Here is a 13,877-nt window from a genome sequence, read left to right as displayed (position 1 = left end):
CATAGACGTCATACAATAAACTTGGGCATCTGTCAACATAACCCCATAGAAACATTAGTCGATTTGTGTCTGCATCATAAAGTTATTCTCGATTGAAAATGTCAGTTTACGAGCCAAATTCTCGTCATTTGCGGGAGATTTTAATTTTTTGCTTCAATATGAAGAAATGCGGCTGAGGCTCATCGAATGCTCTCAAATACTTATGGTGAGGCCGCTATTAGTGAAAGAACGTGTCGTGAGTGGTTTCAAGAACGCTTCAAGAACAGTGATTTTGACGTCCAAGGTCATGCTCTGTATTTGGTGGGACCAGCTCGGCGTAGTGTATTATGAACTGTTAAAACCGACTGAAACAATCACAGGCGATCGGTATCGAACGCAATTGATGCGTTTGAGCCGAGCATTGAAAGATAAACGGCTGCAATACAACGAGAGACACGATAAAGTGATTTTGCAGCATGACAATGCTCGACCCCATATTGCGAAAGTGGTCAAGACATACTTGGAAACGTTGAAGGGAAGTCCTACCCCACCCGCCGTATTCTCCAGACGTTGCTCCCTCTGACTATCACTTGTTTCGATCAATGGCATACGGCCTGGCTGACCAGCACTTTCGATTTTATGAAGAAGTAAAAAATTGGATCGATTCGTGGATAGCCTCAAAAGATGACCAGTTTTTTTGACGTGGGATTCGTACGCTACCCGAAAGATGGGAGAAAGTAGTGGCCAGCGATGGACAATACTTTGAATCATAAATGTAACCAGTTTTTTACAATAAAGCCTCGAATTTCAGAAAAAAACGGCGGAAGCAAAGTTGTATACCTAATATAAAAAATGAAAGAATCTCGTTTGCCTACAATTCCGATTGCACACACCACTCATATCAGCTGAGTGCTTAGTAATTTTTCACTGCACCAATAATAATATTTTATTTAAAAATTGATCAATTAGCAATGCATGTATGCAATATGCAATATGTGCCTTCTCTTAAAAAATCATGCAATTTTGAAGGAATTATGTAATTCTACAAAAATTATATACATTTATTTTTATTGTGTAAATATATCTTATTTTAAAATGGAAAATTACGTAAATAGCAGGATATTTTGAATATTTTCTGTAATTATCCAAATTTTAGTAATATTACGTAATTTAACAGTAATTCTATTGCTATTAAATGTATAATAATATATAGTGCAAAATATATTGTCATAATATTATTTGAACATGAAATAATAAATTTGAACATGAAATAAGAAATTGATTTACTGCCTCCCCGTTCCCTCAACCAATAATATATATATATATAAACACAAATGCAAAAATATTTCATCACTTAAAACAGATAAAAAGCTAATATCATCAGTTAAATATTATATTCAGTCCAAAAGTTTGTTTTCTGTTCCTGTACTGGTTGCACTAGTTCAAAAAGTGTACACTACAGCATTTTCTGTTCCTAAAATGGCATCAGCGACGTTTTGTTTCAGTGCAACAGAATTCAGTGCATGAGTTCACTATACTGACTGTACTAATTGTAAGTCTAGAGTGCAAGCACTAGTGTATACTAGTTTAACCACAGAAAACAGACCTTATACATATAATGTAAAAGTTTGTGAGTAATAAAACGATAAAAATATATAAATGATAGTAAGCCTACATACAAAAATATTTTATCATTATCTTTAATTAAAAATATTCTTAATAGTGGAATTGCATTAATATTTCCATTTTTATTACATAAATCTAATTCTTTCATGTAAACAATATAGGACATTACTTTTATTTTGCACTAGAACGTTTTTTTATTTATTTCTTAATTGCACGCCTAAATCTTAGAGAGTTGACAAATTCGTCGACAAAAGGATCATCGCCCGATTCATATTGGCTTAATGGAAGATCGTATGGGATCGGAAATATTGGAATGTCTGTATCTTCTTCTCCTCCAATAGGAAATGTTATTGTTCCAGTCTAAAAACGAGTTTGAAGTAGTAATTAATATTAATAGAACTAAAACACATATCTTAAACATATTTCCGTAATATACATACTTTAATTTGATATGTCAGAAATTATTAAATAATAATATAGTGCCTACAATAAATTTTGGTATGAATACGACGCCGGCCTCGTAGTTCCCTATACTATAACCATATTGTTTGCTTGATCCCCATGCAGCTTTGCTCAGATTTGCGCTGGTAAGCAAATACCAGGGAATTTCTTTCGAATCGGGAGAAATTCTTGTGTAGGATTTAATATTAGGCATCGCACGATCTCGTCCTGTTCGCGTAGCTTTCCATTGACTATAAAAATTAAGAAATAAATATAAAATTTTAGCTGTAAAAAAAATGGATTACTTCTAAGATATAAAAACATAAGCGTAAATATTGAACTAAAATAAAAATAAACAATTGTAACTTACTATAAATATGATTCTAGCCACTGTTGTTTAAAATGATTTTCTGCACTGTACAACAAGGGGGTACTTAAAACTCGAAAATCAAAGCTTTGCTTATAATTCGCTATTGACGGATAAATAAACTGAAAATGTGAAGGATTCTTTGAATCTTTAGAAGTTTCCTTAGACATACACCAAGTTATGTCTTGTAACAATCCACTTTCGAACTTTGAACCAAAGCAGCCTACACCAGAACTCAGTGCTACTATAGGCCACTGTGCATCTGACGGCAGCGTGGCAAAGCGCGATAGAACGTATGCTAATTTCCTCTGTCCCCAAAAGTCGGCTTCGTCAGCTTCGTGAATTCCGGGAACAGAAGCAACGAGAAACACATTTATATCAGAAAAATCCGTCATCTGCACTGCACGTATCCACTGCGTCAAAGCCGGTTGTTCATATTTACTCAGATATCGCACAAGATCTTTTTTAAAATCCGTTGGAGATTCCCCATCATCAGGATTTGCGGATTCTGACAGGCTGGGCAGATGAGGCGAGATCCATAATCTAATCAGGACATAATAAAAAGATGTTTATAAACAAAGATCATACGACAACAAGAAATATCTATGCGTATTTAACGGACCCTTGTGTTCTGTTTTTCCAATCGTCAGAATATAAGGCAGCAGTAGAGACAACCACCCTAATCCCATTACTATATTGCAAGATCATGATGTTCGTATGATGGCTCGAGAACTCGTGTCCATTTACCTTTATTACAGTAATGTTTTTACTTAATTCCTCATGACATGGACATATTCTATGTTTATACAAAATTGTCATGTCGGTACATTGACCAGCTAACATATACTGCAAATATAACCACCCGACATCTACAGTAAAAGTTAAATGAAGACTGTTAACAATTTCTCCAAGACTATGATCGAGAATCTCAGAGAAAGTTATGGAGAATTGTTGATTGTAAGTCTCTTCAGAATTTTCGACTCTAGTGAAAAATAAATGATAAGGTACTGAAGAAGCATATTTCATTGCAAACTTTCCCGGTTTCACAACCATTATTGCGTACCCAATTTGTTTCATTATCTGAATAGCCATTTTTCTAGCTTTTTTCCTTAACTTTTTAGAATCAAAAACTTGATACGTATGCATGAAATATTTCATTCCAAATGTTATTGAATTTGAATCTTTTTCACTATTTTTTAAACTGCTTCGAGAATCGCCGATGTTTTGTTGATTATTGTTTGTGAAATCATTGCTTTCTGTGCTCATCTGTCTCGTTTTTTTTGTATCGGAAGTGTTATCTTCTGGTGCCTCCCGACTTTTCTTTTTTGTCTAATAAAAAATTTATATTTATTACATTTATTTTTCACAATTTAAAGTTCATAAACTCATTCTTCATTATACTGACCTTGTTATGTTCCAAACTCTCATGTTCTTTGCCAGTCAAAACTGTAGAAAGTGTCTGAGCTCCTTCGTCCATTTGCTTAAATTTATCTTGTTTCTCTTGTGTTATTGATTTTTATGTCTTTTTTCTATTTTTTTCTTCAAATCTTCTTTACTTTATGTAGTAATTGAGAAAAATTGTGTTTTAGTAAATTAACTACCAATTATCATGTCTATCACACAGCACAATTTATCTCGAAAGAATTCTCGAAATTAAATTGTTTCAGATTTCCAAATGCAGTCCGAAAGACAACTGAGTAAATAATATCTAGGATATTCCAATAAAATATCGTGAGATATCTGTGTATATATAGAATCTGTATGATATCGCTTGCTACGTAGTAATAACAATACAAAGAAAAGATATAAGAATCGATAAGGTTTGCAAAGCGTCATCATTTTCTATCATAGTCATCTTACTTTTTATATTTAAATAAAAATATTGTTTTTTTTTCGTTTTTATTTATTTTTTGGTGAAAACGAATTTACAATCGTTGATATAAGATAAAATGTTTTTGTAATAATTTATTATTCTCTATCTTCTTAGTGGAATTTCTCGAGAATAAATAATTGAAAATCAATCGTAATCGTAATCAACAGTCATTATTCACAATAAAGAAACGCTCACAGCGTACTGTTATATAATTATGAAAGGAAATATATCATTAATATAAATATATTATTATTAACCTGCATACATCAACAATACACTTCCAAGTACTTTAAAAAAAAATATTTCGCGATCTATATTATAAAATTACGACGACATGAGTCATATTCCATACATATATACAAGTATACTTACAAAGAAACCCATGCGAGATTTACGATTCTTATTGATATTATTTCACTGTGCGTGTAATATAAATTGTTCTTTTTATAATATTAGCTTATAACGTTGGAAAATTGTACATATAATTGCGAGCGTTTTATTTGATATAATAAACAGAATTCAGAATTTTAAATCTTAAATTCTGAAGTGTTATATCGAATTGTATAAATATCAAATGATGTTTACTTTAGAGGAGATCTTTCCAATGACTTTGATATATGTTGTCAAGGTTATGATCTGAGTAACCTCCAATAAGTTTTAGCTGTTGCTCATTATTCGTTAAAAAATTAATAAAAAGAGTTCGAAAAAATAACATCTTATTTCCGCTATTTGTAATATTAAAAACTATTCTATATTCTATAGCCTTCCTTTTTTACGTAATCCTTGGAGGGAGAAATTACCAAACTCCTCCTGAAAATTGAAATAAGTCCAAAATTCTTAGAAGGAGAAGTTATCAACCTTCTCCTAAAAATTCAAATAATTTAAATAATTTTAGAATTGCAGAAGAAAGTTTCTGAACCTCTCTGTGATATTCTACCCCTGTTGATTGCAAGAAGGAAAGTTATCAAACTTTGCTATGCAACATTTCATGTTATTAAAGGAATCAAAGAAAAAAGCTCGACTCTTGAAGATTCTGAATCATCAAATGTTGAATTGGAAGAAAATATATTTACCGAAATGAACCATCTTATATTAACTCTAATGAAATTAACACAATCGCATAATTATAAATCAAAGAAGAATAAACCATTTTCAAAAATTTTTGCGTCTACACAAATTCAGTCCCAAGAAACAATAGATAAATTTATGTGCACATATAAATGTAAAAACAAAAAAAAAACAAAAAACAATCTCAAAATGAAGTCATGAGAGTACGAGTGTTTAGTAATGAAAGAAATTAAATATAACAGACTCGATGAAATTAAAAATTTATTACGATGGGAATATTTAAATATCCTAGAAAGGGAAAGCGTAACAAAACTTATAATTAAAAGTCAAAACAGATTCCATATCTCCGAAGAAAAATTAATCGTAACTAATAGCACCAGGTACCGACAACGGATGATAGGCCTATTAATACTCTACAATAGAGATTTTTCACAAATACATAAAGAAAAAAATAAACAAATAGGTAGAAGAATTATTAGAAGGAGATATTGTTAAAACCCTCTCAATCACCATATAACGCCTATTTGGATCGTGCCAAAAAAGAAAGATTCGAAGGAAAATAAACGCTGGAGAATGGTTCTGGATTTTCGAACACTGAATGATAAAACTATTGGCGACGCTTATCCACTTCCTAACATCATCGATATTTTAGATCAATTAGGCGGAGCGCAATATTCTTCAGTATGTGATTTAAAATATATATATTCATGCATAAAAAATTTTTTACCGAGAATGTTGTTGTAATTGGGACAAACTTTTGTCTATAAATAATGATATTGTATGGAAACTGCAAAGTGATTTTTTTAATAATGATTGTACGTATATGTGCTTATACACATATGATCAATTAATCAAAACAATTGACAATATAATTATTATTTTTGAGAAATATTTTAAGTTTATTGTAATAAATTTTGTAATCTGTAAACAGCACAACAAATGCGTATGACTAATGACCAAAACTTTTAATAAATTTTAAGTATTTCAGAAATGATATTTAAATATATGTTTAATTGATACTTAAACAATATTTAAATTTATTATAGCGACATAATAAATTTAAATATTATTTAAGTATCAATTAAGTACATATTTAAACATCATTTTTGTACTAGAAATAGCCGAAATTTCTTTTCTTTTTGATTTTAGGAATTAGGCAAATTAATTAAGTCCAATTGTTTTAATAAAAACATAGTTTTTTGATTATAATAAACAACATAGTTTTTTGATTATAATAAAAATGTTTTTACTGCTCAATGATTAATAATGAAATAGCTGCAGTATATTGACTGTACAAAGGTAGCATAATAAATTATTTTTTAATTGTAAACTAGAATGAATGGGAAATTTAAACTGTTTTAAGTTAAAGTATTGAATTTAGTTAAGTAAAAATTTTTAGTAAATTAGATATTATATAATATTTCAAGAAGTTTCTGAACCAGACATGACGCATTTTAGAAGAATTACTCGCATAATATTTGATTATTTTATTATTTTAATTTTATACTATAGGTTTTTAATTTATAGGTATTTAATTTTATATTGAAGAGGACCCAAAACAGAGATCGAACGTTTATCGTTCAATTTTCTAAGAAAATGATAAATTATTACACTAATAATCTGTGTTGGCTCGAAAAAACATATTGTATTGATTTATTTCAAAAAAATTGTAGATTCTTTCTATAACATTTCATTAATCTTTCAACAAGGTTTCATGTGCAAAAATTGCGGACATTTTGCTATTTCAGAGCTATCTCAGAAATGTTGCAGACATTTTGCAATTTTTATGAAATGTTTCACTTTTCAGTTGAAATATTTCTGAGATATCTCTGAAAACTTTCGGTACTATATATAACTGGGTAATAAAAGTTTTCATGTTGTTTTCGGCAATAGGAAAAGATATCTTTCAATCAACTTTCTGCTTTGCGAAAATGCGAAAACAACCGTATAGAAAGATGACAAAAAAATGTCTTTTTTAAATTGTTTTTTTTCCACAAAATTAAAAGCTGTTATAGACATCTTATCGTCTTGCTGAAAAGACAATCTAAAACTAATATTTTTTTAGATATCTTTTAGATATCTTTTTTTTGTTGGAAAGACAACTTAAAAAAGATCTCTTTTCATTATTTTTTAGTATTTTGTGCTGTATATATGGGAATATATCCGATAAAACGTAAAAAAAACGAATATTAAAATTACATCGGAAAGATTGTGCAAAAATTATTCAATAAAACAATTTAGTTTTACAGTTACAGGTTAGATTAATTTAAGGTTAACTATAATAATGTGATTTATTACACCGAAAATGTTTATTTACAATTTCAAAATTATTTCCGAATGTTGCGAAAAACATGCTACAAAATAATAGAGAAATTCGCAAGGTTACATTTTATAGTATGTACAATGATTTTAAATATGCATCAGTGTTTCCAGTCGAAATCGCTATTAAAATTATAAATTTTAACATTAATTGTTATAATTAATATTGATTATTAAATAATGTATTATATTAAATAATTATTAATTATATCTAATATTTTACTTTAAACAAGTAACGAATCGTTAGTCTCTAAGTAATGATAACGTATTACTTTTTAAGTAGTTCCTGAGTAGTCACCATATAGCTATATTAAATCGTAATGTCAGAAGCGAAAAATGACACATTAATTTTTATTACGTGCCATTTATAAATAAAGAAAAAATTTGAATAAAACAAAATGACGAAATTGCTTTAAAAATGGATAAAAATTATGCTTATCCCCCCTGACTACTCAGGAATTTTAAAATTAGTAACAATTAGTAACGATCGATAATTATTTTTTACAAAAAGTAACGATAACAGTCACGCATACTTTTTAAAAAGTAACATTCCCAACCCTTATTACATGAAATATAAGAATAAATTGATTTACCGGCGCCCTGTTCCTTCAACTAATAATGTACAATACAAACGAATGCAAAAATATTTCATCCTCATTTAAAACAGATAAAAAACACTAGTGTTATCATTTGAAATATTAAATTCAGTCTAGACAAATTTGTCGATGAAAGGACTATCGCCCGATTCATATTTGCTTAATGGAAGATCGTATGGGATCGGAAATACTGGAACGTCTGTACCAGGCGTTTTTTCTTCTCCAACAGGAAATGTTGTTGTTCCAGTCTAAAACGAGTTTGAGACGTAATAATTAATATTAATCTACTAAAACATATGCTTTAAACATATTTCCATAATATGTATCCATTAATAGCATTATATGATAGAAATTAGTAAAATAATAATATGGTGCCTACGATAAATTTTGGTATGAATATGATGCCAGCCTCGTAGTTTCCTATACTATAACCTTTATATTGTTTGGTTGATCCCCATGCGGCTTTGCTCAGATTTGCGCTGGTGAGCACAAACCAGGGAATGCTTTTCGAATCGGACGAAATCCTTGTATAGGATTTAATATTAGGCATCGCACAATCTCGTCCTGTTCGCGTAGCTTTCCATTGACTATAAAAATTAAGAAATAAATGTAAAATTCTAGCTGTAAAAAAACGGATTACCTCTAAGATGTAAAAATATAAGCGTTATAATAAATATTCAAATAAAGTAAAAATAAACAATTGTAACTTACTATAAATATGATTCTAGCCACTGTTGTTTAGAATGATTTTCTGCTTTGTACGACAAGGGAGTAATTAAATGTTGACAATCAAAGCTTTGCTTATAATTCTCTATTGACGGATAAATAAACTGAAACTGTGGATGATTCTTTGAATCTTTAGAAGTCTCCTTCGACATACACCAAATTATGTCTTTCAATAACCAATTTTCGAATAAACCAAAGCAGCCTACGCCAGAACTTTGTGCGACTATAGGCCATTGTGCATCTGGTAGCGTGGCATAGCACGATAGAACGTGTGCCAATTTCCTGTATCCCCAAAAGTTGGCTTCAACAGCTTCATAAATTCCGGGAACAGAAGCGACGAGAAACACATTTACATCAGAAAAATCCGCCATCTGTACTGCATATATCCACTGCGTTAAAGCCGGTTGCTCATATTTACTCAGATATCGCTCGAGATCCTTTTTAAAACCCGTTGGAGATTCTCCATCACTAAGCTTTGCGGATTCTGGCAGGTAAGGCAGATGAGGCGAGATCCACAATCTAATAAGGACATAATAAAAAGATATAGACAAAGACATATTTCAATAAAAAAATATCTATAAGCGTATTTAACGGACCCTTGTGTCCTGTTTTCCCAATCGACAGAATATAAGCCAGCAGTAGAAACAATCACCCTAATTCCATCTTTATATTGTAGAATCATGATGTTCGCATGATGACTAGAGAACTGATCGCGCTGGCCTTCTACCTTTATTATAGTAACATTTTCATTTAATTCTTCATGATATGTTCTATGTTTACACAGAATTGTCATATTGGTACGTTGACCAGCCAACAAATACTGCAAATACAACCATTTGACATCTACCATAAAAGTTAAATGAAGACTGTTAACAATTTCTCCAAGACTACGGTCGAGAATCTCGGAGAAAGTTATGGAGAACTGTTGATTATGAGTCTCTTGGGAATTTTCGACTCTCGTGAAAAATAAATGGTAAGGTGCTGAAGAAGCATACTTCTTCGCAAACTTTCCTGATTTTGCAATCATTACTGCGTACCCAATTCGTTTCATCTCTTGAATAGCCATTTTTCTAACTTCCTTTCTTGACATTGCTGAATCAAACACTTGATCTGTATGCATGAGATTTTCCATTCTAGAAGTTATTGAATTTGAATCTTCTTCACTGTTTTTGAAACTACTGTTTTGAGAATCGCCGATATTTTGTTGATTATTTGCAATAATTGTTTTTTATGCTCATCTGTGTCGTTTTTTCCGTATCGAAAGTTCCAGCTTCTGATGCCTCCTGATTTTTTTTTCTTATCTAATAAAAAAAGATTTATGTTTATTGTATTTATTTTTCACAATTTAAAATTCATAAACTCATTCTTCATTACACTAACCTTGTCACAACGCGAACTCTCATGTTCTTTGTCGGTCAAGTTGTAGAATGTGCCTGAGAACTATTGTTCATTTAATTTTTGTCCTTTTCCTTCAAATCTTTTTTAGTATTTGAATAGCAACAACACAAAAATTGTATTTTAGTGAATTAACTACCAACTATCGTAACTATCACAGCACACTTTATTTTGAAAAAATCCTAAATTGTTCCAGATTTCTAAATGCAGTTCGAAAGACGACTAAGTAAATAATATCTAGGATATTCCAATATAATATCGTGAAATATCTATGTATATATAAGATCGATATGATATCGCTTGCTACTTGCTGTAATAATAAAAGAAAGATATAAATATCGATAAGGTTTGCACAAAGTGTTATTATTTTCTATCATAATATATCTTTAAACAAGCAAAAATGAATCACCGATAAAATTATTTATTAATTTATAAAAGTGTATAGATTCACGGTACATGTTTCGACTTAACTTACAAGCTATGCTCTGTTTTTCATCGATTTTGATCAAAATTGCAGCTCTTCTTTAATGAATAAATTACAAATTATAAGCACATTATGTTAACATAATAACGATTACTATAAATTATGTTTTTTTCCGTACAATCGTCATTGTTAAGATCATGTGCTTATAATTTGCAATTCATTCACGACTGAAGAAGACTAATAATAAGTTAAGTTAAAAAACGCCCACCGTGAGTCTATACACTTTTATAAATTAATATTAGGTGTACAACTTTGCTTCCGCCGTTTTCCTATAGATGGCTTTAGCGGTAAGTGGTGGTCGAAATAAATAGATCATAGACGTCATACAATAAACTTGAGCATCTGTCAACATAACTCCATAGAAACATTAGTCGATTTGTGTCTGCATCATAAAGTTATTCTCGATTGAAAATGTCAGTTTACGAGCCAAATTCTCGTCATTTGCGGGAGGTTTTAATTTTTTGCTTCAATATGAAGAAATCTGCGGCTGAGGCTCATCGAATGCTCTCAAATACTTATGGTGAGGCCGCTATTAGTGAAAGAACGTGTCGTGAGCGGTTTCAACGCTTCAAGAACGGTGATTTTGACATCCAAGGTCATGCTCTGTATTTGGTGGGACCAGCTCGGCGTAGTGTATCATGAACTGTTAAAACCGACTGAAACAATTACAGGCGATCGGTATCGAACGCAATTGATGCGTTTGAACCGAGCGTTGAAAGACAAACGGCCGCAATACAACGAGAGACACGATAAAGTGATTTTTGCAGTATGACAATGCTCGCCCATGTTGCGAAAGTGATCAAGACATACTTGGAAACGTTGAAATGGGAAGTCCTACCCCACCCGCCGTATTCTCCAGACTCTCTCTGACACTTGTTTCGATCAATGGCACACGGCCTGGCTGACCAGCACTTCCGGTCTTATGAAGAAGTAAAAAATTGGATCGATTCGTGGATAGATGACCATAGATGACCTCAAAAGATGACCAGTTTTTTCGACGCGGGATTCGTACGCTACCCGAAAGATGGGAGAAAGTAGTGGCCAGTGATGGACAATACTTTGAATCATAAATGTATAACCAATTTTTGACAATAAAGCCTCAAATTTCGGAAAAAAACGGCGGAAGCAAAGTTGTACACCTAATATATAATTAATTTTATCACCCAGGTTTGCTGGCTTTTAAATATTTTAAATACTACCTCCATTATTGTTTTTGTTTTTGCTTTGCATACACGAGCAGTAACGAAATTTATTCTTTATACTAATAATATATCCTCATTTTTACGTTTGTATTTTTCGTTAGAAGATAATTTTGTCGTAATATCATATTTTGTATTATTAAACGTGTAGCAGCACTAACATAAGTTTTTTACTATAAAATTTTTATATTTGAAATAAATTTTTTAAGTTTATATTTTTACTCTTTTAATTGTAATTAAATTTTACTGAGTTGAAATAGAAAAATATATATCATTTGAGTGGAAATAGAAAGATCTTTAAATGAGAATAAAAATATATATACTATTTTAGATTTTATTTTTAAGAAAAGTTCGTTAATAAATTTGGAATATAGTTTTTTCGATTTTATTTTTTAAAAGAAGTAGTATGATAATGTTTGAAAAAAATATATATTATGTTTGTAATTGCCGCAATTTAGAAATTTCATATATTTTTTGAAAAAGTTATATATTTGAATTGAATAAAATGATACAATTTTCTAGTATCATCTTTTTTGTATCATTATTTTTTAAATATCAATAAAAAATAATAAAACAGAAACTTGTATGAACCTTTTAACATCCAAATTTTTATTTGTTGTGTAATAATTCTTTAATAATAAATAATCTAAACATTGCGTTTTTAATTTGCAGACTCAATATTCTCGATTTTGATTGGTGGCCGCTATCAGCCAATCAATCAAGCAAAACTCGTTTGTGGCTTCTCTGATAATATAGAACTTTAAGCTGTACCAATCTGAACTAGTATGTATGTACAATCAATTAATTTAGCTAAAGCCAGCTAAAAAAAAACAAACCTTTCATCAAATACCATCTGATGGCAAAAATGTAAAAAAGAGACGAAATTCTGGGACGATGACGTCAAAATCTTAAAATTTATATATTATATTTTGGAATTTATATATTTTGCGTCATACGATACTCCGTTCGTAGGGCACGTAAAAAAAAAATAAAAATACATTCAGTCTTATTATCTGATAATCTCAATCGTTTGCAACTCGCCGATTCGCATAAAAGACGGTGCGGCCTCGTTCTTCGCTGCGCGTTTACTTGGCGCGAAACACTACCGTGTCTCTTGATATAATAAAACAGTGCTGGGATTTAGGGTCTTGGCACAAAAATAATTGTAATTAAATCGTGAAACATTAGTTGTAGACATAGGTCAGTGCACAATGTTTTGTTAATCTATAATTACGACTTACGTTCCACAATTCGAATTATTTTATCGCTTTGTATTTAGATCTTTATTTGCACGTTTTGGCCGATTTTCAGCTTGGTTCCTGCTCCTTGCTTGATCAATCTGCGCAAATGTCGATCAGCAGATAAACATGCGACACTGACTTCTGTTACATGGTATGTTTAATCGGGTTTAATAACATAATTATGAAATTGGTCAATCATAGTTGTTTCTTGGAAGAATGAAACGACTGTGATTAATCAATTTCATAACTACAGATATTATTAAACGCAATTAAGAATGCCATGGAAATGTAATCAATGACGAAAGATTGCATCATTCGACCGAACACACCAGTTGCACCGATAACGTGCAGCTGGTGTGTCTCAGCCGAAATCAATATATGAGTGCAAAAACGAAAAATCTTCTATACATATTTTAATCTCACACACACACACACGCGCGCGCGCGCGCGCACGCACACACACACACACACACACGCACGCACACAGGGTCGTCCGGAAAGTTCATGCCAATTTTGAAGGAAAATTGAAACGCAGAAGATTTAAATTTTTAATTTCATTTATT

The 13,877-nt window shown here is 31.0% G+C and overlaps 2 protein-coding genes across 2 annotated transcripts; both read right to left on the bottom strand.

Moving 5' to 3' along the window:
• Positions 1-1,803: 1,803 nt before the first annotated feature.
• On the bottom strand, positions 1,804-4,119 carry LOC108692259 (probable tyrosyl-DNA phosphodiesterase). Its single transcript, XM_018200429.1, has 5 exons — positions 3,819-4,119; positions 3,036-3,742; positions 2,417-2,956; positions 2,093-2,297; positions 1,804-1,965 (listed from the first exon to the last, which is right to left on the bottom strand). The coding sequence occupies exons 1-5, from the start codon at positions 3,888-3,890 to the stop codon at positions 1,804-1,806; spliced, it is 1,686 nt and encodes a 561-aa protein (XP_018055918.1). The 5' UTR covers positions 3,891-4,119.
• Positions 4,120-8,213: 4,094 nt separating this feature from the next.
• Positions 8,214-10,626, bottom strand: LOC108692257 (probable tyrosyl-DNA phosphodiesterase). Its single transcript, XM_018200427.1, is given in 7 exon segments — positions 8,214-8,517; positions 8,649-8,856; positions 8,981-9,514; positions 9,592-10,215; positions 10,217-10,296; positions 10,376-10,416; positions 10,419-10,626. Coding segments are annotated over 7 exon segments (1,650 nt in total). The 5' UTR covers positions 10,447-10,626; the 3' UTR covers positions 8,214-8,382.
• Positions 10,627-13,877: the final 3,251 nt, after the last annotated feature.

This window comes from Atta colombica, unplaced genomic scaffold, assembly GCF_001594045.1.
Source record: "Atta colombica isolate Treedump-2 unplaced genomic scaffold, Acol1.0 scaffold68, whole genome shotgun sequence".
Lineage (NCBI taxonomy): Eukaryota > Metazoa > Arthropoda > Insecta > Hymenoptera > Formicidae > Atta > Atta colombica.
The sequence above is the reverse complement of the archived record's forward strand: the minus strand, read 5'-3'. Positions and strand labels throughout refer to the sequence as shown.